Consider the following 26,309-nt stretch of genomic DNA (forward strand, 5'->3'; position numbering starts at 1 on the left):
CAACACGCTTTGAACAGGGCACATAGAAAACCAAAGACCAATTACCTAAGCAAAAAACACATGAAAACTGCGAGAAGTTCCAATTGAACACAGTTGGAGCCCAGCCCATACCTCAGGGTCCCCCCTTCATACATCGAGGTCCCCAGCAGAGTTGCCCCCTATACATCAAGGTCCCCAGCAGAGTTGCCCCCTATACATCAAGGTCCCCAGCAGAGTTGCCCCCTATACATCAAGGTCCCCATCCAAATCCTCCCCCTCCTCTCCATACACCAGGGTCCCCATCAGAATAACCCCCCCATACATCGGGTTCCCATCAGAATAACCCCCCCATACATCAGGGTCCCCATCAGAATAACCCCCCTATACATCAGGGTCCCCATCAGAATAACCCCCCTATACATCAGGGTCCCCATCAGAATAACCCCCCTATACATCAGGGTCCCCATCAGAATAACCCCCCTATACATCAGGGTCCCCATCAGAATACCCCCCCCATACATCAGGGTCCCCATCAGAGTACCCCCCCATACCTTAGGGTCCCCATCAGAGTACCCCTCTCCATACATCAGGGTCCTCTGTAAAGTCACTCTTTATATATCAGGATCCCCATCAGCCCCCCCCCCCCCCATACATCAGGGTACCTATCGGAGTCCCCCCCCCCCCCCCCCCCGTCCCTATACATCAGGGTCCGTCCCCATCGGAAGCAGAGACCATCTGATTTGAATCCTCAATCTGAGGATACGCTACTGACTCTAGCTTTAGGCTGCTTAAAATCTTCTAGCGGACCAGATGAGGCATGTGGGCCATAGTTTGGAGACCCCTGCTCTAGAACTTTCATAATCTTGGGCAAAACAGCTAAAATTATGTAGCGAGGCTAATGGCCTCTTCCCCTGAGTCCACAGCGATCTGCCGTGTTGGATGACAACATTCTGTTGCTAATTATCACCGTGTGCAATCTTTCAGCATTGGGCTGTTTGCAATATACAGAAATAAAACCCAACGCCAGCAGTCTGTAAGCTGAACTCGTTTTACCGTCTGGCTAATATTCAACTCCAGTTTAGAACAGCTTCCCAGGAAACTACATAAATCTGATTTTAATATGCAAACCTAGAGCGAGCATGGAGACAGACAGCTGAATGCCAAATCTCACTAAGGTTTGGATTACGGCAACGCTCGCTGGTTTACATTAGTGGATGATAGGGAGTATATAGGAGTCTTGGCAAAATCTGAACTTTTACTGGCTTTTCTAGACAGCTTTGTGCTTCCTATTGCTGATGTGATTGAATGATGGGGGGAAAAAACTCAAACTGAACAGGTTGCATGTAACTTGAAGACTAAACCACTCTCTGCTGCCCTCTGGGTTTCTTTTGATGCTTATCAATCTGAGTGTCTTGATAGTATGTCAATGCTCAATCCATGATCCCCTGTGTAACACGTGTTGCCTCCCTTTACTGCAGGATGTTGCAAACGGCCTACGAATACTTTTGGTGGCATCGGCTGTGGCTGCCGGAGAACCTGACCTGGGCTGACCTTGAAGATAAGGATGGTCGCGTCCACGCCAAAGCTTCCGACCTGTACATCACCATCCCCCTGGCCTTCGTCTTCCTCATAGTGCGATACGTCTTTGAAATGTAAGTAGTTGTTATATTTCGGCTTATACATATACTGTGTGTGTGTGTATATATACAGCTGCAAGAAAAAGTATGTGAACCCTTTGGAATTATATGGATTTCTGCACAAATTGGTCAAAAATGTGATCTGATCATCTAAGTCACAACAATAGACAATCACAGTCTGCTTAAACTAATAACACACAACAAATGAAATGTCTATAGTTGTGACTTGGATGATGATGATCAGATCACATTTTATGACCAATTTGTGCAGAAATCCATATCATTCCAAAGGGTTCACATACTTTTTCTTGCAGCTGTATATATGTGAACCCTTTGGAATGATATGGATTTCTGCACAAATTGGTCATAAAATGTGATCTGATCATCATCATCCAAGTCACAACAATAGACATTTCATTCTTTGTGTGTTATTAGTTTAAGCAGACTGTGATTGTCTATTGTTGTGACTTAGATGATCAGATCACATTTTTGACCAATTTGTGCAGAAATCCATATCATTCCAAAGGGTTCACATACTTTTTCTTGCAGCTGTATGTACAGTAAAGGCCATATATTTCACAATTTTAGTTTTTTTTCAGGTATTTACCAAAACCTATTCAAGCTATAGTTCTATAATGGATATGAGCTGAAAGTGCGCACACTCAAATAATTTGAGGGTATGTACATCTAAATCGGAGGAAGGGTTTAGGAATTACAGCTCTTAAGAATAGCCATCCCCCTTTTTTTTTTCAAAAATAATTGGACAATTGAATCAAAAGCTGTTTCATGGTCAGGTGTGGGCTACTCCATTATTTCTTCATTAATTATTGAGCTAAAAGGTCTGGAATTCATTCTAAGTGTGGTATTTGGAATCCATTGCTGTGAACCTACATCATGCGTTCAAAGGGGCTGTCCATGCAAGTAAAAACCAAAGGCCATTGTAAGGCCCATTTCACACAGGCGGACCGTTCAGATCCGCCTGTCCGTTTTTTTTGGCGGATCTGAACGGTCCCCCCATGCATTCCTATGGGGCATCGGATGTCAGCGGAGACATGTCCGCTGACATCCGACCCGATCCGTCAAATCTGGACGGATGGAAACCCTATTTTCCATCCGTCCAGCGGATCGGATGGGATCGGGTGAGAACGGACTGACGGTCCGTTGACATCCGATTTCCCCCATAGAGATGCATGGGGAACTGTCAGCTGTGTCTCCGCACACAGCGCGGAGACACAGCTGTCCTCCTGCTGCTCAGCGGGGGATCGGCGGCTCGATCCCCCGCTGAGAAAAACGGACTCCGTCCAGCGGACGGAGTGTGTGAAAGAGGCCTTAGGCTTCAAAAATGAAACCAATCCATCAGAGAGATTGCAGCAACATTAGGAGTGGCCAAACCCACAGTTTGGTACATTCTGAGGAAAGAAGAACGCACTGGTGAGCTCAGCAACATAAAAAGGCCTGGACGTCCATGGAAGACAACAGTGGTGGATGATCCCAGGATCCTCTTTATGGTAAAGAAATATTATCCAAAACATCAAGGCAAGTGAAGGACACTCTCCTGGAGGTGGGGGCGTATCATTGTCAAAGTCTACAATCAATAGAAGACTTCACAAGAGCAAATATCGATCCCCCGCTGAGCAGAAGGGACCCTGTCGGACAGTGCGCCATGTGAAAGGAGCCTAACAGTGTAAATTAACTCAAAACAACAAAAGTGAGTACACCCCTAAGTAAACATTTAAATTTTAGGCCCAATTAGCCATTCCCCCCCCCCCCCGGGGTCATGTGACTCGTGGGTGTTACAAGGTCTCAGGAGTGAATGGGGGGAGCAGGTGTGTTAAATTTGGTGTTATCACTCTCATTCTCTCATACTGGTCACTGGAGGTTCAACATGGCAACTGATGGCAAAGAACTCTCTGAGGTACTGAAAAAAAAAAAGAAAAAAAAAAAAAATTATATATGGAATGTTTGACCATTCTTCCAGAAGCATATTTGTGAGGTCAGGCACTGATGTTGAACGAGAAGGCCTGGCTCACAGTCTCTGCTGTAATTCATCCCAAAGGTGTTCTATCAGGTTGAGGTCAGGACTCTGTGCAGGCCAGTCAAGTGCCTCCACCCCAAACTCCCTCATCCATGTCTCCATGGACCTTGCTTTGTGCACTGGTGTGCTGTCATGTTGTAACAGGAAGGGGCCATCCCCAAACTGTTCCCACAAAGTTGGGGGCATGAACATGTCCAAAATGTCTTGGTATGCTGACGCCTCACTGGAACTAGGGGGCTAAGCCCAACTCCTGAAAAACGAACCCACGCCATAATCCCCCCTCCACCAAATGATTTGGACCAGTGCACAAAGCAAGGTCCATCAAAAAAAGAGATGAGCGAGTTTGGGGTGGGAGAACTTTACTGGCCTGCGCAGAGTCCTGATCTCTATCTCTGTGTAGTGTTCTTAAATAATTGTATTTATTTTACAGCCCCCCCCCCCCCTTTCAAAGCCATTTATCCCTTTCCTACGTTCTATTCATGTACAAGGCCAGAACAGCATGTCTTCCCAGCCTAACAATCGAGCGCTTCCTGGAATATAATGGGTCGCACAATCCCACTGAAATATTTATTTTTCTGGTGTTTCTGAGATGAGTAGTTAGTGAAACTTATTGCCACCCGAGGAAACAAACCAAACCTAAAACCATTTTTCTCACATGGTGTGCTGATCCTGACCACTCACTACTATGGGACTGTTTGGAGTAAAAATCCCTTTCTCATTGCTAAATGTCGCAGATCTGTGGGCTTGTAGTCTCCATCGTGGTGTCCTGTGACAGTACGACAATGCAGGAGTACAATTGGGAGACAGTTGTCACCCCAGTTGTCACCCCATAACTGGAAGTCCCTGGACAAAGACCTTTATGGCAGGAACACTGGGTATTCTTTTAACGAAAGCTGCAGATCAATACAATGTAGATAGAAAACAACATGAACATGTTGAAGCTTATATCATACTTTAGTAATTTGGTGTAGAATGATCATAAATGATAAAATTACCAGTGAACCTCAATCATACCAATTTTTTTGTCACCTTTTCTGAGCATCTGAGAGCAACTTTCTCTTGATAGAAGATTTGGCTAAGGAGAAGGCAGTGTTGGATCAATTCTTTAGAGCACAGGTGTCAAACACAAGGCCCGCGGGCCGAATCCGGCCCTCCAGGCCATTTTATGTGGCCCTCACACCTCTCCTGTAGCTTCAGGAGAGCTCCAGTCCTCCTCCAGACCTTATACTTTCTGCTTTCCAGCAATGCCTCCAGCTTCTTCCCAGCAGCACCACAAGGTAATGGAGGTGCACTGTGATGTAAGGGAGGGTGGGGGACTCAACTTCTGATGGTGGAGAGGCTCTTGACGTCTTATGTAAGGGTAGGGGATGCTCTTGACATCTAGTCTTATAGATACAACCGGCCCTTTTGAGGGCAATCATAATGCTGATGCGGCCCGCGATTAAATTGAGTTTGACACGTCTGCTTTAGAGGAATTAGATTGGGAGGAACGGGTGTTGGATCACTCAATCCCCTGCAGGAATTGGATGAAGAAGGAAGGCCGTATTAGATCACACATTTTGAGGAATTCGATGGGGAAGGAAGGCAGTGTTGGATCACACATCTTGAGGAATTCGATAGGGAAGGAAGGCAGTGTTTGGATCACACATCTTGAGGAATTCAATGGGGAAGGAAGGCCAGTGTTGGATCACACATCTTGATGAATTCGATAGGGAAGGAAGGCAGTGTTGGATCACACATCTTGAGGAATTCGATGGGGAAGGAAGGCAGTGTTGGATCACACATCTTGAGAAATTCGATGGGGAAGGAAGGCAGTGTTGGATCACACATCTTGAGGAATTCGATGGGGAAGGAAGGCCGTGTTGGATCACACATTTTGAGGAATTCGATGGGGAAGGAAGGCAGTGTTGGATCACACATCTTGAGGAATTCGATAGGGAAGGAAGGCAGTGTTTGGATCACACATCTTGAGGAATTCAATGGGGAAGGAAGGCCAGTGTTGGATCACACATCTTGATGAATTCGATAGGGAAGGAAGGCAGTGTTGGATCACACATCTTGAGGAATTCGATGGGGAAGGAAGGCAGTGTTGGATCACACATCTTGAGAAATTCGATGGGGAAGGAAGGCAGTGTTGGATCACACATCTTGAGGAATTCGATGGGGAAGGAAGGCCGTGTTGGATCACACATCTTGAGGAATTCGATGGGGAAGGAAGGCAGTGTTGGATCACACATCTTGAGGAGTTGCATGGGGTAGGAAGGCAGTGTTGGATCACACATCTTGAGGAATTCGATGGGGAAGGAAGGCAGTGTTGGATCACACATCTTGAGGAATTCGATGGGGAAGGAAGGCCGTGTTGGATCACACATCTTGAGGAATTCGATGGGGAAGGAAGGCAGTGTTGGATCACACATCTTGAGGCATTCGATGGGGAAGGAAGGCAGTGTTGGATCACACATCTTGAGGCATTCGATGGGGAAGGAAGGCAGTGTTGGATCACACATCTTGAGGCATTCGATGGGGAAGGAAGGCAGTGTTGGATCACACATCTTGAGGCATTCGATGGGGAAGGAAGGCAGTGTTGGATCACACATCTTGAGGAGTTGCATGGGGTAGGAAGACAGTGTTGTATCTTTTTTTCTGGAGGAATTGGATGGTGAGGAACCAGTGTTGAATCACTCCACTGCATGAATTTAATGGAGAAGGAAGGCAGTGTTTGATAACTCCTCTGGATAAAATGAATTGGAAAGGAAGGCCGTTGTCACGTACCTGATCAGAGTCTAAAATGACGAGGCTGTCCTCTCTTGTATCACCAGCCCAGGTCCTGCTGGAGATGGAACAGAGTGTACCGAGGGATAGGAGGAACATGAGTGCGGGCAGGTGTTGATAGGAGTGCTTGCAGCAGGCAATGCGGTCCCAGGCTGGCTGGCAGAACATCAGGTCAGGAACAGTAATTATGCATGGAGATCCAGCTGAAGTTAAAGTGAATCTCTACCTGGGCAGAAGGGTCCAAATGCGAGACTTGGCAGAGCTCCCAGCACTATTGAGACAGCATCTCACTGGGGTGAGCAGAGCTGGTACATATGACAGCCAGGTTGGCACTTGAACAGGATGTGGGAACCGAGCCAGGAACAGAAGTGTGATCACAGGAATAGCCAAGGTCAGCTGCAGGCCGGCAGCAAATTACATAATAGGCAGAGATGTGGTCTGGAACTAGTGATTAGGCAGAAGTAGGATCCAAGTTCAGGTCAGAGCCAAGCTGGGTCAGCAACAAGGGAACAAACGGAGTAGTAGTAGGATGTAGGGAATAGCTGGAAGACCAGTCTGCTTTAGGCATGAGCATCCTTAAATAACCCGTCTGGTGCCAACATGCACTGAGTGCGCGTCCGTGCGCATGCGTGCGCCTTGTCCCTATTCTGCTGAGAATGCTACACGCATGCGCATTTCTGCAAGCTAAACATCTGATAGGCAGTCTCTGACAGCAGTGTTGGATCATTCCTTTGGAGGAATAGGATGTTAAGGAAAGCAGTGTTGGATCATTCTTTTTGAGGAATTTGATGAGGAAGGAAGGGATAGTGAATCACTCCTCTGGAGGAATTGGATGGGGAGGAGGCCTTGTTGGACCACTCTATGTAGTCTATTTAGGTGGCACTTAATAGACTACATAGCTTTAAGTGGGTATTAAAATGGAGCCATTCTCTTGGTAGCAGCCTTTGAAGGGGGGGATTCTTTGAAAAGTGAATGCTGCTTCTAGCTGATGCCCAGAAACTGTTTGCACATTGAATTTCTAGCTCACTGTTTGATCCGCAGCCAATATATATCTTTCAAAGGTTACGGCTGGCCTGACTTTGTATTGCCTAAAGGCTTCTGGACGTATTGGGAGAACTGCAGTGAATTCCATACAAATTTTATTCTCATGGGCGAACAACCTGCATGCAATAAAACCTAATACGCTTTTTAACGTGGTCATTACAGTTGAATTTCAGGAAAACTGTTAAACACATATAAGGGGGGTGTTTAACCTGCCAAAGGATTTGTATTTCAGTCTGGAGGAATTGGATGGGGAAGAAGCAGTGTTGGATCATTCCTCTGGAGAAATTGAATGGAGAGAATTAAACCAGTGTTAAATCACTCCTCTGGAGGCATTGGATGGGGAAGAACCAGTCTTGGATTACTCCTCTGGAGGCGTTGGATGGGGAAGAACCAGTCTTGGATTACTCCTCTGGAGGCGTTGGATGGGGAAGAACCAGTCTTGGATTACTCCTCTGGAGGCGTTGGATGGGGAAGAACCAGTCTTGGATTACTCCTCTGGAGGCGTTGGATGGGGAAGAACCAGTCTTGGATTACTCCTCTGGAGGCGTTGGATGGGGAAGAACCAGTCTTGGATTACTCCTCTGGAGGGGTTGGATGGGGAAGAACCAGTCTTGGATTACTCCTCTGGAGGCGTTGGATGGGGAAGAACCAGTCTTGGATTACTCCTCTGGAGGAGTTGGATGGGAGAGAATCCGTGTTGGATCAATCCTCTGAAGGAATTAAATGGGGAGGATGCAGTGTTCATTCCTCTTGAAGAATTTAATAAGGACGGAAGGGAATGTTGGATCACTCCTCTGGAGGAATTGGATAAGGAGGAGCAAGTGTTGGATCAATTTTCTAGAGGAAATAAATAGGATGGGGCCAGGATTAGATCACTCCATTGGAGGAGGGAGTAGCTGGATCATGATGTGGATTGGCAGTTTTTTAGTGTTAAAACTGACAAAACTAAGTGTGTAAGTAAAAGAGAAAATCCTGCGCTATGGAGATGTAAGGGGGTGAAGGGGCTGCAGCCTCCCTAAAATATAGCAAATGCTATATCTGAATAATGGTTATATAGAGGGGTAGGGAATTGGCACTGCCCAAAGGGGATAGTGTGATGGCATCAATCTATTAGATATCACAAATAAATAGATGGTACATAAATAGCTTAAAAAAATCTTAAAATTAATATATGTATCAAATCTACAAAGCATTAATGACCACAGTTCCAATTAATAAATATAAAGTGACTTGTGATATAAAGTGCGATAAAGGTGATGTGATGATGTGTGAAAGTTATAGTAGGAAACTAGTAAAAAATGTATATGTATCCACACATTATTTATGTACCATCTATTTATTTGTGATATCTACTAGATTGGCGCCATCACACTATCCCCATTGGGCAGCGCCAATTCCCTACCCCTCTATACACCCAAAACTAAGTGTGTGTGTCTTTTTTTTTTTTTTTTGTCTTGTTCTTATTCCCGCCCTGAAACCAAAAGGCACACAAGGGTAAAATATTGCAGAGATGTGTTTTTTGGGCATAGCAGACCTTGGGTCTTAGTTTTTTTTTTCCCAAGGATTATATAGACAAATATATTTTCTTTTTCAAAGTGTCTTCAATAAACTATATAGCTTTAAGTGGGTATTATAATGGAGCCATTCTCTTGGTAGCATCCTTTGAAGGGGGATTCTTTGAAAAGTGAATGCTGCTTCTAGCTTATGCCCAGAAACTGTTTGCACATTGAATTTCTAGCTCACTGTTTGATCCGCAGCCAATATATATCTTTCAGAGGTTACGGTTGGCCTGACTCTGGATTGCCTAAAAGCTTCTGGACAAACTGGGAAAACTAAAGTGAATTCCATGCAAATTTTATTCTCACGGGTGAACAACCTGCATGCAACACAATATGCTGTTCAGCACGGTCATTAGTCGAATTTCAGGCAAACTGTTAAATAAACCTATAAGGGGGGTGTTTAACCTGCCAAAGGATTTGTAATTTAGTCTCTAGAGTTCTGAGATTTACACAGCTCTGCCACTCAGCACAGCCCTGATTTTTCTCTGCTGCAATTCAATTTCACCTAACTGCTTTTGTTCCTCCCCCCTGGCCTGTGACTGGACAAGGAAAAGGAGAATCAGTAAACTAATAAGTCCTGGTTCACACCGGGGCAACTTGTCAGGCAACTTAGCCGCCTGGCAAGTCGCGATCCCCTTTTGGCTAAGATCAAGTGTAGTACCTGTTCTTATCAGTGATACAGTGGGGGCGCTGTGCTGTCATCTGACCTGACCAAGGTTGGGTGGCGGTTATGCAAACCTGCTGGAGTGATGGGGGACCTGGAAGGCTAGTATCGGCAGGAACTGAAACCGGAGCGTAATTGTGGGCCGGGATTAAGTTCTCCCCGAGAAAGCTGGAAGGGTCCTTTACCTTCTGGTTTGAGCGTGCTACATTGTCTGGCCATGGACTGGGAAGGCAGAGAGTCCGCAGTGTCTGTGCCCTCTGGGAGTGGTCACCCCAGAGGTGCTCTTAGTAACACTTGGGTGTGGGACCCCAATGTGTGAACCGGCACATGGTCAAAGTCTCCAAACACTTTTCTGCTCTGCACCTTTCAGGGCTGGGCCTTTTGGCTAAAGTCCGGGGCAATTTTTGTTACCAGGCCTCAGGGCCCGGCCAGTGCACCATGCACGGCCACTTTATTTATTTTCTCCCACGTTTGTCTCCTTTCACTTATGTGTGTGTGTGTGTGTGTGTGTGTTTTTTTTTTTTTCTCACCAGGATGGAGGGTGGGAGTCCTCTGGCTTGCCCTAAAGTCTAGGGGGAGGATGTGTGGCCTTCTGGCTCCTTCCTCCTCTGTCCCTGGGGGGTCTCTCTTTCGGAGAGCCCCTCGACCTAGTATTCGGGTGCAGCTTCGACTGCGCAGAAGAACGGGGTCTGCTAGGCAGACCATTGGAAACCCTTTGTCCCTGTCAGGAGCCTTTGCGCCCCGGGGGATCAGGGTAGAGGTCCTACCCCTTCGGGGGGGGGGGGGGGTGGACAAAACACACCCCTAAGTGCGCTTTTTTGTGTGTTCACATGTACCTTTTTTTTGTGTTCACTTACCGGGTTTTTTGGTTGTAGTTTTGCACCACCGCGGATATAAAAAAAATAAACAAGTCGCGCTCCATTCAGTGCAATGGAACCGTTCCAATCGGAGCAACTCAAGTCTCTCCGACTTAAAGGTTCCTGCACTACTTTGGGGACGACTTAAATTGACTTCTATTAGAGAAGTCGTTTCCAAGCCACGCTGAAGTCGCGCTGCGACTTTGAAGCAGTTCAGTGTGAACCGAGCCCAAGCTAATTTCTGATGTCTCCACCTATCAGCATAGCTCTTGCCATAATTACTGTAGCCCAACTGAAAACAGTTCATCTTGTACTAATTGTACAGTTCAGTTTGTACACACTATTACATTGGCTATACATCAGTGCTAGCGTTTCGAAAACTGGAGCATGCTGCAGTTTTGATCTCTTTATTGAACGTGAAACTTTGAAGGGGTGGATAAAAAGACCGTCTCTGCTTGTGTCTAAATGTCGATCTTTTCTGGCACCAAACTGACCCTCCTAACCTTGGCTGCTTGGGCTTGTGTAATGAATCCAATCGAATATTTAGAAGTATGATGGCTTTGGATAAGGATAAATCCCACTATCTCACATGGACGGTCTGCCATAATTTCCTGTATTCTTCCAATTGTCATAATTTTACCTCCTCTATGGTTTAACCTCTTGTGTCCATCTGGGATTCTCTCAGAAAATGGGGTTGCCTTCCATTGGTTCTGTCAATGCCTGGGGTTCTCCACTCCCTCCCCTATACCCATGCCCCCCCCTTTTTTTTTTTTTTTTTCTCTTTTGCCCCTCTTCTTCCTCTTTGATCTCCTTTTTAGCTACTTTCATTATCCTTCTGTATATACTCCTGTCCAGAATATTGCTAATTTGGGCCAGGGATAAGTTCTACCTCTGTGCTAGTCTGATTCTCCCTCATAGCTCTTGCTATGTTCCTCAGGGGGTTGTTGTTTTTATCTTTTTCTTTTATGTAGCACTGCCTCCTAGAGGACTGCTGAGAATTATAGTTTCTGGATTCCCCTGGGTTACCCTTAGCAACTGATGGCAGAAAATTAGCATTGAAAGTCCTTGGCTCAGTCAATAATCAATCCAGGGGACGTTGGTTTTTTGTGTTTTTTATTTGGAACTGGGATAGTAGAAGGGATGAGTGGGACACTCCCAACTATGGACTATGCACAATCTTGAGGACAACTAGCTGTAGTGTGCGGCAACACCACTTCTTCACCTTGCCACTGAAGTGAAGATAGATAATGTGTTCCTGCTTCAATTACTCTTCAGGGTTCTAACTTGGCACCCCCTTTCTCACTTGCTGAGTGCGCTGACAACTGTCCACTGACTCTCCACTGGAGTGGTCCCCTTCCTGGGCAGACCCCTGGCTCCTCACGGACACGGTTTTTCCCACAGTTGCTCTGCCTCCAACTCCACTAGTCAGCATCCACTGGACCTCCTGGCTCAGCTCCACACTCCTAGCTCACAAGGCCGACCGCCTGTGACCACCATCCACTGCAGCAGAAAGAGAAACCAATGTCACCCTCCTTCTGGGACCTGGCTTCCCACCCAAAGACACCCTGTCACATGGGCCCTTGGCTTTTATACCATATCCCAGGATGCACCATTGTTTGTGCCAACCCACTGGGAGTTACAAAGGCCTGTGTGTCATTGGCTCCTCCACTTTCCAACAGGCTCCCCTATTGGATACAGTGGGGACACTCCCTCAGACCAGATGAATCACACATGGACACATGCAACAGGTCTAACTAACAATCAGGCTCCCCTGATAAGCAGATGGAGACACTAGGCTTTACCTACCTAGCACCTACCTAGAAGGGTGCTACATTTTAAATGTGCTTACGCTCCAAGTCTATGTTCTAAAACCTTCTGGACTAGGGTTTCCTTGCCTATTTTACATGAATACTTATTATCTACTACCTACATATGCGGTAACCGATTGTTAGCGCATTATTTGCCTTGTTTGTACCCTTTTAGTACAGTTCAGGTTTTGTCTAACGCCTAGTAGACACAGGTCGAATGCCAACCAGCATCAGCCGGTTCAATAGAAACCAGCCGACATTCAGCCTGGCTTCTTTTGAAGGTTCCTGCCCGAAAAAGGTCTGCCAACCAGCTCCTGATCAGCGCTCTCAGCCAATGGCTGAGAGCGGTGACAGGAGTGTTCTGTCGGGGGCTTCCACCCTGTCAGAAGACAATAGCTCAGAAGGGGAGATCGCTGTACTAAAATTTAATTATTAGTACAGTGGCTCCGACCTGAACTGTCAGTTTTTTTTTCCTTCAGCCCGCTGGGATGAAGGAAAAAAACTAGTGGTATGTTTGGGGCTTAAGTGGATTGTTATATTTGCAAAAAAAATTAATAAAACAGATTAAACTAAATCTTCTTTCTTCTTCTTTTTCTTCTTTTTTTCCTTTCCTTCCTTCTTTTTTTCTTCGGTGCTCAGCAAATTGGCCTGTAGAGAAATTCTAACATTGCAATTTTTTTTTTTTTTTTAATCTAATCCTATATATAAGATTGAAATGTTGAACAAAAAGGAATTAAAGGTACCCTGTCCTAAGAAGTCTGTATGGTGCCATAGCTGTTCTCCTTCAGTACAAATGCTTGGTTGCCTGCCTTGAGGCCTTGAGCCACAGATCTGTAACAATAACGCAGCTATTGAGGTTGGATTGAGAACTCCAGCCAGGAAGAGAAGACTACTAAATGCAAGATACATACTTACCTTGTCCAAAAAATGCTATACAATTTTAATGTTGAAAGACTTTGTCCCACCAGCATGTCCCTTCTTAGAGGGTACGTTTTGTCTTTTCATGAAAAGGTGAACCAACTCCAAATATCATGGCCACCCCTCCAGACCCTTCTGCACATAGTTGCTGTGATGCCCCATGCTGCCGGTGTAGAGTGGTTCACACACTTTATACCACAATACAGAACCCTGGAGTGAGTATCCATCATATAGCTTGCATGCAAAAGGCATGTGAATGGCTGACCAATAAGAAACTCACCTGAGGCTTCATCTTCAGGTAAGGTTTTTTAGAAGAAAGAAGTTCTTGCCATTGGCCAGCAAGGTCACATGGGGACCACTTGCATTTGTGAGCATTATGATGGATGCTCACTCTGGAGGCTGTATGTTGTGGTGTATGGGGTGTGGATAATTACACCAGCAACAAAGGATATCGCCGCCGCTATGTGCAACGCGGTCTGGAGAGATGGCAAAGATATTGAGTTTGTTCATTATTTCATTGTTTGTGAAAATGTGAACTTACCCTTTAGGCCTATGCAGGGCAGTTTAGGCTTTGTACAACTGGCTGCCGCTACTATTTCATTACGAACATAAAGCTTCATGCTAGGTTTCCACCTATCCGTAGTTTAGAGACGGTAGCAGTGACTTGCTTGCATCAAGCTTACCTATGTGGGCGGGTATGATCTGCACAGCAGTGGTTGTGACCTGCCCTCAGGCATTGATTGGCAGCGATGTAGCTAGTTGCCCTCAGTCGCAAAGCATCATTTACTAGGAAGCGAGGAACAAACTTTAGCACCAACTGCATATAGGCCCATGTTACTGCGCTACACATGTGCAGCATTGAGAGCTGCCTGATGCTGACGGGGCTCTGGAGGCTTTATCTACCACTGTTTACACCCTATAGAGGACATCAGCTATGAGGAAAGACTACAAGCACTGAACTTATTCTCTCTGGAGAAGAGACGATTGAGGGGGGATATGATATCAATGTACAAATACTGTACTGGCGACCCTAGCATAAGAAACAAACTATTCAGAGAAAGGGAATACAATAAGACACGTGGCCACTCACTAAAACTAGAGGAAAGGTGGTTTAACCTTAAAGTACGTAGGGGGTTCTTCACTGTAAGAGCGGTAAGGATGTGGAATTCTCTTCCACAAGCAGTGGTATCAGCAGGGAGCATCGATAGTTTCAAAAAACTATTAGATGGGCACCTTAAAGACCACAACATACAGGGGTATACAATGTACGGTTAAAAGCAAACACACACACATCATAGGTTGAACTGGATGGACTGATGTCTTTTTTTCAACCTCCCCTACTATGTAACTATATAGAGGATAGTTCTTGCCCAAAGTGTAACCTAGTTTTGGCTGCTATCAAGTCCTATTACATGCATACATTTTATATCCGATGAGGTGGGTCAATCCACATTCCTCGTTCTATGGAGCCGTAACAGCTCAGCACCAAGCCAAATGTCATACGTTGAATTAGCCAACTAAGGGCCATCTTACTGAATGGGCACGCTGGGCAGTTGCCCGGGGGCCCCACTTGCCCAGGGGGGCCCCACCTGCCCAGCGAACCAGCCAAGCCTTAGTCCCGATTCCCGTGTGCATCTCACTGCCAAACTTAGCAGGTGGCAAATGCCTGTCGGCCCTGCGCTGCTGTCAGGCCACTTGGGCCATGGAGGGGGGAGCCCACAACTGCAGGAATGCCTGTCTGCCTCCACTGGAACAGGCACACACAGGACAGTCGAGTCTGACTTCCATCCCTGTTTGTGTTCACCGGACCCAGCTGCCAAACTTGGAAGCCGTCATTAGCCTGGCACTGCTGTACCAATAAATATCGCCTTATCGATAATTTGCATTTTTATTCTCCTGGGCGATTGTGTAGGCGGGGCTCCAGTGCACTGCATTGCCCGGGGGCCTTTAATGCTCTTAGATGGTACTGAGCCAACTATCCAATAAAACAAGTCCATAGGGAATCCAGCTATTAGAGTGGCACCATCATTATGGCCATGTGGGTGGAAACACAATCTGAGGCAGGCAGATGCCAACATCCAGGTGTCTGATGGAAAAAGCTGTTGGTGATCATGTCACAACAATTGACTGATCTATCGGTTTGGGTGACTCTTGCCTTAAATCAAAGGATGTCATTTGGGGGGGAAATGGCAGAAGGATTGTAATACAAACTACATGCAAATGTCCTAGAGCTGTTGGAAACATCAGTGATGAAGTGGGCTTCTCTGGAGGCTTCGTCTGCAACCATCTACTCCCTATAAAGGCTAGCTCTGCCAAAAGCATCATCTAGTTCCTGCTGCTGGCAAGTCCATTTACATGCATATGTCTTATATATGGATGACTTGGGTTTATCCACATTCCTAGTTCTATGCAGCCGTCATAGTCAGCATAAAGTCTAATGTCATACGTTGCACCTGCCAACTCTCAAACAAGTACATAGGGAATAAACCTATAAGAAAGTGGCACCATCATTTTGGCCATGTGGGTGAAAGCAGAGGAACAAACCTGAGACGGGGAGATGCTGCCATCAAATTTCTGTTAATATCTGCTGGGTGAACATGCCACCAGAACTCGCTGACATACCAGTTTTGGGTGATACTTGCCTTTAAACAAAAGATGCAATTTGAGGGGGAAACAGCAGAAGGATTGTAATATGAATTGCATGCAGATGCCCTAGATATTTTGGAAACACCAGGGATGAGGTTTGCCATCTACATTCCTAATTTTATGCAGCCGTCACAAGTCAACTTCTACAGATGTCCTACATTGCACCAGCCAATGCTGAATAACACAGGTCCTTAGGGTATCCAGCTATAAGAAAGAGGCACCATCATTTTGGCCATGTGGGTGGAAGCAGAGGCCCAAACTGAGGCAGGGAGATGCTGCCATCCAAGTTCCTCTCATAAAAAGCTGTTGGGTGATTATTCCACCAGGATTCCCTGACTTGTCAGTTTTTGGTGACATTTGCTCTTCAATTTAAAGAATGTAATTTAGGGAAAGAGCAAAAGGATTGTAATGAGAATTTTCTGCAGATTTTTTGGAAGCATCAGTAATGGGGGAGGCACCCTCATTCTTCTATGCCACCGTTAACAGCCAACACAAAGCCAGATGTCACAAATTGCACCAACCAAGTCTCAATAAAACTAGTATGTAGGAAATCCAGCTATGGGAAAGTGGCACCATCACTACGGCCATGTAAGTGGAAGCAGAGGCACAAACTGAGGCAGGCAGATGCCTCCATCCACATTCCTCGTATAAAAAGCTGTTGGGCAATTATGCCATCAGAATCCATTGACTTGTAGGTTTTGGTTGACATTTAACTTTTAATCAAAGAATGTAAATTGTGTAGGGGGGATTGAAAGACTGTAATATGAATTACCTTCAGATCTATTGGAAGCACCACCAATGAAGTAGGCCACCCTCATTCCTCCTCCTGACATACATTGGAAATCCAGCAATAAGAAAGTGGCATCACCATTCTTGCCATGTGGGTGGAAGTAGAGGCACAAATTAAGGCAGGAAGATGCCACCATCCAAGTTTCCGACCTTGTCGGTTTTGGGTAATTTTTACTTCAGTCAACGGATATCATTTGAAGAGAAATGGTAGAAGGATTGTAACCTGAATTTCTCAACTGTCCAATAGGGTAATCTTCTACTGTAGTAAATATTAATGTGCTTCTGGGAAGGTGTTCAGGGGTCATGTGTACTGTGGTCACGTGTTTTCACAAAGGTACAGTAGATGCGTGTGCAGTATCTGACCATTACTGTGTCTTGTGTTTTCATGCAGTTATGCAGCCACTCCACTGGCCAGGCTACTGGGAGTAAAAGACAAAGTGAAGCTGCGAGCAGCCCACAATCCGGTGCTGGAGACATTCTACACAAGCTTTTCAAAACATCCTAAACAGGTATAAAATCCGAGAACTATTACTGCTCTTTTGGATGAAACCGAATAACCAGTTTGTGACTAAATAAGAAATTCTGCACCTTTTGTATACACAGCAAGAGCTCACCTACTGTTTCCAGTAAATACTAGACTCCAGTCTGGTCTTTGAAAGCAGTACTTTCCAAAGGGGATAGTTTAAGGTCACGTGACTGTCCCAGGCATCACCACCAGGGGGCTTCAAGTGAATCTTTTTCATTGGCGCTCATGTAGTAGTCAAGCCTTAATCTGGAGGACAGAAGCGCGTATTTTTATTTTAAGTCAGCAAAGGCAGCTCCTATACTTCTACCCTAATGGTCTGCCTTTCAGGTAAATCTTATTTTTGTCGAAAAAAGATTTTCAAGCCAAACTTTAGCGGACATAAACTTGTAGACAGGCTTTACACAAGATTATGGAGGGTGTCTGGAGAAATTTGTGCCCATTCAGCCAAAAGAACATTTATGGGGTCAAGTATAAATGTCGGATGAGAAGACCTGGCTTACGATCCAGTTCATCCCAAAGGTGTTCAGTAGGGTTGAGGTCAGGACTCTTTGCAGGGCACTTGAGTTCCTCGACACAACTCCTTAAACCATGTCTTTATAGAGGTAGCTTTATGCAGAGGGGCATGGTCATGCTGGAAGATAAAAGGACCTTTTCTAACCTGTTGCTACAAGCTGGGAAGAGCACAATTGTCTAGAGCAGGCGTCCCCAAACTTTTTCAGACAAGGGCCTGGTAATTTCTACCAAAACCCTCCATACCCCAACAGCAAAGAATGTTTCTCTAGCGCTCATTGACAGACGTAGTCCTCGGTGATACACCACCTTCGGGTTATGTTGCCTCCACAGGAGCAGGACTAGACAGGAAATTAAAAAGCTCTGGCCACACCCTAGGGGCAGTCCCAGAGGGTATATCCTCTCTCTCTCTGCCTCAGCAAATCAGTTATTTTCTGTCTAGTTAGGAGTAAGGACCTAGATACCTTGCTGGGATCTTAGGTCCTGGCAAGTTTTTTTCTTAAAGGATTTTTTAGACAGCTTTTTTTCTCCAGTGTTCCTGTGAGATCTTCAAGCAAGAAGCTGAACTGGGCGACGGGCTGGATGTTGAGATCCGGTGGTCACCCCAGTTCAGCCTACGAGCGCGTGCAGGCCATAGCTCCGCGCTGGGTCGGCCGCGACAAAGTCCCATTAAAGGACTGACCCCGCAAGTTAAACGTCTCGCTGAAACGCCAAAGACCATGAGTCACGGCGTCCATATCGGTCGACAGCCCTCCCGCCCCGGTGGAGAGGGGTACTGTCAGGAGTTGGTGCCCGCCTGGTTCCGGTATGGTGAGTAGTATGTTCCCCCTTTTCCCCTGACGGGTCTTGTGGTGAACGCGGGCCCCTCTCTGTATGGTAAGATAGAGTCCCCCTCTATCCTATAAATGACACAGATCCTCCTACTTTGAGTGTGATTTTATGTGCAAAAGCCAGGAGGCTTGGTTTGGGAGCTAACAATCTAATTGTATACATGTTAAAAAGATTATAATCTGTGGCATTCTGGGAATCTTACGGTGATAAGAATAAGCTACCTACCAGTCAGAAGCCACGGACATGTAGACTGCCTTCCTAATCAGATCGCCAGCTATTAGCAGGCCTCCCGAATGGCTATGCGGTCCGCCAGGGCCGGTACCGCCAACCACGCCAAAATCCCCATGCAGAGAGAGTGTTGTGTGCCCTGCAGCACACCGCTATTCAGTACAGGCCGCCTCCATTTTTTTTTGCTGGATCGCACGAGCCGCCATTTTGGCGTAGCCTCGTGTCTCCAGCATGGGGGCGGCCATGTTTGAGGTGATCCAACACCTCGTGGAGCTAGGGGAGGCGCCGGAAGGCGTGCAGAGGGGCGGAGCCGCCTCCTTTCTTCCTGGGCAGCCAGCCAAAAGACTTCCTGTTTGTCAAGACAGCGCTGTAACCTGTTGCAGTTAAACTCTGAGCATCAAGTGGTGAGCCTGGGGGTCTATCTCTCTCTCTCTCTCGATCGATAGGGATCCCTAGCAGGTAACACTAAGGGGCTTTTTGTGGCGCTGGGGGTCTGAAAAAAAAAAAAAAAAAAAAAGTTTTTATTTTTGAATTATATTATCCAGGAAGTGACTGGAATTATCATGGACCCTGCCACACATATTCCCCCACCTGTTTCCCTCGAGGGGGCCACGGGACCCGCCGGTGCACAGAGTGTAGAGTCATTTACAGCAATTTTGGAGTCTATGGTGGCTCGGGTGGAGGCGGCCTGTCAGGGACGGGGGTCAAGGAAGCGACCCCCGCCTACCCCTATACTATCTGACACCTCTGACTCTGATTCAGAGATGGTCACTGCAGTTGCAGGTTCCTCTGCAAAGGCTGTTATCCCAGGTAAAGCCCCCTCAGACAGTGAGGAGGATGCTTCTTCTCCTGCTATAATTCAGGAAGAAGCATTGGTGGACGCACTAGTTGTGGCAGTGCAGGAAACCTTAAAACTTGAGGCTTTACCGGCAGAGGCAACTGAAACAGAGATTCCTTTTGGTACTAATAAGCCCATCAAGACGGCGAAGGCTTTTCCTGTACCTAAATGTTTCGGTAATCAGATTAAAGGAGAATGGGAGCATTCTAAACGTACCTTTACTATTTCCAAGCGTATTGCTAGACGCTATCCGTTTGAGGAATCCCTCATTAAGAAATGGACGGTACCACCAGTGGTGGATCCACCGATTTCCAGGCTGAATAAAGCCACGGTTATCCCAGTAGAGGACACTTCGTCCTTTAAGGATCCGGTGGATCGAAAGATGGAAGCAGAGTCCCGCACCATCTTCTCTCTGATAGGGTCAGCATTTAGACCAGTAATTGTTATTGGTCTAGTTTCCCAGACACTTACGGAATGGGCGAAAATGGTACGCCAAGACCTTAGGGGAAAAGATATTCCCCAGGAGACATCTGATTTGATAGAACAGATTATACAAGGGCTACAGTTTATCTGTGACGCAGCCTTGGACACTACTCCCTTATTAGGGCATGCATCTATGTCAGCGGTGATCCTCAGACGTGTGCTGTGGTTAAAATGCTGGTCAGCTGACCTAGGTTCCAAAAAGACCTTGACGAATCTCCCCTTTCAGGGGAATCGTCTATTTGGGGCCAACCTAGATGAAATCATCAAGGATGCCACTGGGGGCAAGAGCACTTTTTTGCCACAGGCTGCTAAAGCTAAGGGACCTCGCAACAAGCGAGGACCTTTCTTTACCGCCCATAAAGGGCGCCCGGCTGGTACTAGCGGGAAAGGCAAGACTCCTCCAGGAGGGTTCAAGAAGGGCTGGTCGGACAAGCAGAGGACCAACCCAGCCAAACCCGAAGCAAAGGAGTACACAGCCTGAAGGTGCGCCCCCACCCGGTTTCAGGGTGGGGGGACGTTTTCACCGGTATTCAGGACATTAGATCGAGCATCAACCACTACTACCGGTGCGATTCTTCCCTTCCAACATTTAAGTACTACAGGAAGCGGTAGTTACCGTTGCCTGAATAGATCTTTTCCTTTACCTTTTCCTAAGATTAGTCCCTATACCTCACAGGAATCGGATCTGGTTGACCAGATAGGCCAAGTAGCCTCTAGTCGGGTGACTTCGGTCCCTGAGGTTCAACCAGAAAAGATCACCCTTCCTGATAACAATCAGGTATCTGATAAATGTGTGGGAACAGAAAACGACCAGACTTTCTCGGATGGTCGGGGCCAGATACCTCTAGGGACGCCTGGTTCAGATTCTATCAGCGCCAGTGGTCCTAGAAATTCTAGGCTGGCCTCCTCAAGCCGGCCTGGCCGACTTGGACATGCTAGTCGCAGACGTTCCGTGGGAACTTCGTCTCAGGGAGTGTCTGTGGTCTCAAGGACCAATTTACCATCATGCTTTACAGTCGCTGGGTTTAATGGCCTGGCCATTGAGACCCAAGTACTGAAGGACAGAGGTTTGTCTACTTCAGTCATTCCTACCCTTATTAAAGCAAGGAAAGCGACTTCCAGCAAGGTCTATTATCACACATGGAAGACTTATATTGCGTGGTGCGAATCTTTAGGATTTCCTCCACGTACCTATTCGGTGACTCGAATATTGGCCTTTTTGCAACAAGGGGTTGAGCAGAAGCTAGCCTTGAGCACCATCAAGGGTCAAGTTTCAGCATTAGCAATCTTCTTTCAGAAACCTTTAGCTACCAAGTCCTTGGTGCGGAATTTCATCCAGGGGGTGCGGCACCTGGCTCCTCCAGTCCGCGCGCCCTTACCGCCCTGGGATCTTAATTTGGTTTTGTCGGTTCTACAGAAACCTCCCTTTGAAAACATCAGGGAGATTCCCTTGCTTACTTTATCCCAGAAGGTGGCCTTCTTGGTGGCTATTACTTCTGCTCGCAGGGTGTCAGAACTGGCTGCATTATCATGCCAGTCCCCATACCTAGTGATTCATAGGGATAAGGTAGTACTTCATCCTAAGCCATCTTTTCTTCCTAAGGTGGTTTCAGATTTTCATCTGAATGAAGATATTGTACTACCTTCCTTGTGTCCTCAGCCCAAGCATCATCGGGAACATGCGTTGCATTCCTTAGATGTGGTTCGGGCAATCAGGGTATACCTGAAAGCTACGGAATCATTCCATAAGACGGATTCACTTTTTGTGATCACGGATGGCCCCAGAAAGGGTTTGCCTGCATCTGCCGCGACCATTGCCAAATGGATTAGACAAACGGTGGTACAGGCTTATTCTATTAAGGGTCAGAGTCCTCCGTTCCCTGTTAGGGCGCACTCCACTCGAGCGCTCAGTACTTCCTGGGCCTTTCGCCATCAGGCGTCAGTGGTCCAGGTATGTAAGGCGGCCACCTGGTCGTCGGTACATACCTTTACAAAATTCTATAAAATTGATGTGACGGCATCGGCGGATGCCTCATTTGGCCGCAAGGTTTTGCAGGCCGCAATTTGAGGAGACCGGTGGTCTACCTCGAGGGTTTTTTTCTGTTTGAAAAAAAAAAAAAAAAATTTTTTTCTCTTTTTTGTTGAGTCTCATCATTTAGGATGAGCATTGTAAACTTCTAGTTGGCACCGGTTGGGCCTTTCTAGATTGGGATTTGATTTCCATTTTCCCACCCCTCAGTTGTGATACTGCTCTGGGACGTCCCGAAGGTGGTGTATCACCGAGGACTACGTCTGTCAATGAGCGCTAGAGAAAAATGGATTTTTGTAAAATCTTACCGTAAAATCCTTTTCTCTTAGCTCATTGACAGACGTAGTCCCCGCCCCTCTGTTTTTGAGTTGGGTTGGGTTAAAATCTCTAAAGACTGCTTTTTCACATAACTGATTTGCTGAGGCAGAGAGAGAGAGGATATACCCTCTGGGACTGCCCCTAGGGTGTGGCCAGAGCTTTTTAATTTCCTGTCTAGTCCTGCTCCTGTGGAGGCAACATAACCCGAAGGTGGTGTATCACCGAGGACTACGTCTGTCAATGAGCTAAGAGAAAAGGATTTTACGGTAAGATTTTACAAAAATCCATTTTTATACTACCACAATAAAAAATATGGAAATGCAAAACATATACTGGAAGGCCCTGGATGAGGCTGGATGTCCTTGTTGAGGGATGGGATTCTGCAGGGTTACTGCAGGACCCTGTTGGATGCGGGGGCACTATGGAGGGCTGGAGGCTCTCCAGCAGTTTGGGGGGCTCTGTGGAAGGCTGGGTACCTCCTGTGGAGGTTTTTGGCCATTATGGAAGGTTTAGGGGCATTATGGGAACTGAAAGCGCTGCAGGAGGTTATGGAATCTTCAGTTAGCTGGAGGCCCAGGAAAGATGAGGCAGTGGCTTGGTGGTTGAGAACCACTGGTCTAGAACAGGGGTCTCCAAACCTTCTAAACAAAGGGTCAGCTTGCTGGTCTTCAGACTTTGAGGACCGAACTGGGGCCAGTGGGAAAAGAAAATGCCACATTGTCAGTGGGAATAAACAATGTTTAAGGCTTTGTAGTCATTGGGAGTAAAAATTACATGGTGTCTGTGGTCAGTGGAGGGGGAATGGTGCCATATCATTGGTATAATTGAAGGAAACGGTTTCCAAACACTTAATGTTAGTGGATAGGATAGTGCCCCATCATTGGTATCAGTGGGAGGAATAGTGCCCCATCATTGGTGTCAGTGGGAGGAATAGTGCCCCATCATTGGTGTCAGTGGGAGGAATAGTGCCCCATCATTGGTGTCAGTGGGAGGAATAGTGCCCCATCATTGGTGTCAGTGGGAGGAATAGTGTCCCATCATTGGTGTCAGTGAGAGTAATGGTGCCCGGAAGGCTGAAAAAAAAACAAGCAACGGGTCACATCCGGGCCACAGTTTTGAGACCACTGGTCTTCAATATCATTGTATGTGACAGCATTGACATCTCCCTTTACTGGTACTACCTTGATTATTGGGAGTGTGCCCACATACTTTTGGCCATATAGTGTTCACGAAGACAGCTATGTTTCCGTATTCTATTTTTAGGCACTGGTACTGCTTTCTGTTTTTTTAGTGCTATGCAGGAGTGGAGAATTTTCACTCAAAAATTGTGTGACTATTCCCTTCAGGTTTGGCCACATTTGTCCTAAAACTGTCTGTTTTTTTACTTCATGTCTTTTAAAATGAATGTCAGAGCAAGCATGGAATGCTTTTTTACATACATTTCCTCAGACGCTATAGTGTGAATGTAGCATTAGAGATCACTAGCATTAATTCAGTTTTATGTGTTCCCTTTTCATCCTCTTAGAGTGATTTGGACAACCTATCCAAGGCCAGTAAATTCACTGTGCGTCAGGTGGAAAGATGGTTTAGACGGAGGAGAAACCAGGACCGGCCGAGCTTGCAAAAGAAGTTCCGTGAAGCCAGGTATGGGACCTGCAAACCATATAGATTACAGTAGGCGAGCAGCAAAAAAAGCACTGCGAAAATACAATACATCAAAAAGTATTGGGACGTCTGCCTTTACACGCACATTAAATTTAATGGCATCCCAGTCTTAGTCCGTAGGGTTCAATATTGAGTTGACCCACCCTTTGCGGCTATAACAGCTTCAACTCTTCTGGGAAGGCTGTGCACAAGGTTTAGGAGTGTCTATGGGAATGTTTGACTATTCTTCCAGAAGTGCATCAGGCACTGATGTTGGAGTGAAGGCCTGGCTTGAAAGTCTCCCAAAGGCGTTCGATCAGGTTAAAGTCAGGACTCTGTGAAGGCCAGTCAAGTTCCTCCACCCCAAACTCGCTCATCCATGTCTTTATGGACCTTGCTTTGTGCACTTGTCCAAATCATTTGGTGGAGGATGGATTATGGTCTGGGGTTGTTTTTCAGGGATTGGGCATTGCCCCTTAGTTCCAGTAAAAGGAGCTCTTAAGGCGTCAGCATACCAAGACATTTTGGACAATTTCATGCTCCCAGCTTTGTGGGAACAGTTTGGGGATGGCCTCTTCCTGTTCCAACATGACTGCACACCAGTGCACAAAGCAAGGTCCAAAAAGACACGGATGAGCGAGTTTGAGGTGGAGGAACTTGACTGGCCTGCACAGATTCTGATTACCAACCCGAAAGAACACCTTTGAGATGAATGAGGGCAGACTATGAGCCAGGCCTTCTCTCTAACATCCGTGCCTAACCTCACCAATGGGCCTCTGGAAGAATGGTCATACATTCCCATAGACACACTCCTAAACCTTGTGGACCGCCTTCCCAGAAGAGTTGAAACTGTTATAGATGCAAAGGGTGGGCCAATTCCAATATTGAACCCTACGGACTAAGACTGGGATGCCATTAAATTACATGTGTGTGTAAAGGCAGGCGTCCCAATACTTTTGGTAATCTAGTGTCATTCTACAACAAAATGTATATACACAAAGGAAAATTCACTGCGTTCCTATTAATAAATGAGCCCCGGGCTAAAATTTGTATAAACATCCAACCATAACATGATATTCAAATAAGCACCTAAAATGAATACTACTTACATGACATATATGTATTTAAATATTAAAATACAATTCACCTTTTTAAAATTGCAACAGTTCAACTTGCATAGCCTAAACTACCGAATAGCAGCAGTGTATAACCTCACTTGTCCTGACTTCGTCAAGTGCAGCTTAGCCAACGAGCCCCCCCATTGGTCACAACCTCAGTTCTGCTACAATAACAAATGTTCAACGTTCTTGCGCTCAGCGCATACACAAGTGTTGCAAAGTCCAAGGCCATCCATTTAGGCATAAAGGGTTCATTCACAGATGAGACTGGAGGGGGGTAAAAATAGGAAGCTGAGCTGCAGTTCTACCGACCACCCACCTCCCGACCCCTAACACATCAGCTGGAAGGAGTTATACGCATGTCGCAGTCATGATGCTGTGCTTTGCAGCTGCAGTGGAAATGATGACCCCGCATTGAGTACTGCCACCAAATGCAATCCATTTAAGTTAATGGGGCCATGTCGCAAGCAATGCACGCGGTTGCGGCATGGTGGGGACACATCAGCCAGACAGGGCTGTGTAACGGAACTCAGACAAACGCTGTACTTGTGGACTTCATCAGTATACGGCTTCCTCCCAGTCATGAACACAGGTATCAGATTTTCCCAGCCGCCCCATACAAAGCTAGCCGACAACTTCGATTGTACTGGAACCTTCTCTTTATTGAACAGTCACTGTAGCGGACGACCCGATGGAAAGAGGGGTTTCGCCGCCAGAGATGTTCTCTACCCCCCCCCCCCTAGTGTGAGGGATGATGTAGAGTAGAGCAGGAACCGCTCTTACCAGAGCTAGTGATTGAGCAATCCAAGCAGAAGAGGGATAGAGCTGATATAGCCTTCTCCCACAAACCTGAGATGAGACTCTATGCTGTGAGTAAGCAAGAAGTGTTTATTAAATTCCAAGACATACAGTTTTACACACAGTTATGGGACACTCCCCTTAGCCTTGCCAAAGGGGGGGAAGGGGACAAGGAACAACCAATGGAAACTGAACATTTGTACATTGAAACAGGCTACAGATAACCTAATGAGCTTATGGTAGACAGGCAGTCTCTCAATACACACCCCCTGAGGAGA

The 26,309-nt window shown here is 46.4% G+C and overlaps 1 protein-coding gene across 1 annotated transcript in view; it reads left to right on the forward strand.

Annotated features, from left to right (window-relative positions):
* Positions 1-1,458: 1,458 nt before the first annotated feature.
* The window catches only part of CERS2 (ceramide synthase 2), a gene marked incomplete at its 5' end in the record, with an annotated part of 58,745 nt that continues 33,894 nt past the window's right edge, over positions 1,459-26,309 (forward strand). Inside the window, 3 exons of the mRNA XM_082275943.1 lie at positions 1,459-1,631; positions 17,100-17,217; positions 23,997-24,115. Coding sequence (XP_082132069.1) covers positions 1,459-1,631; positions 17,100-17,217; positions 23,997-24,115 — 410 coding nt within the window. The remainder of the gene's footprint in view (positions 1,632-17,099; positions 17,218-23,996; positions 24,116-26,309) is intronic.

The sequence above is a fragment of the Pelophylax lessonae genome (genome assembly GCF_965119305.1).
Source record: "Pelophylax lessonae genome assembly, chromosome: 13".
In the NCBI taxonomy this organism is placed as follows: domain Eukaryota; kingdom Metazoa; phylum Chordata; class Amphibia; order Anura; family Ranidae; genus Pelophylax; species Pelophylax lessonae.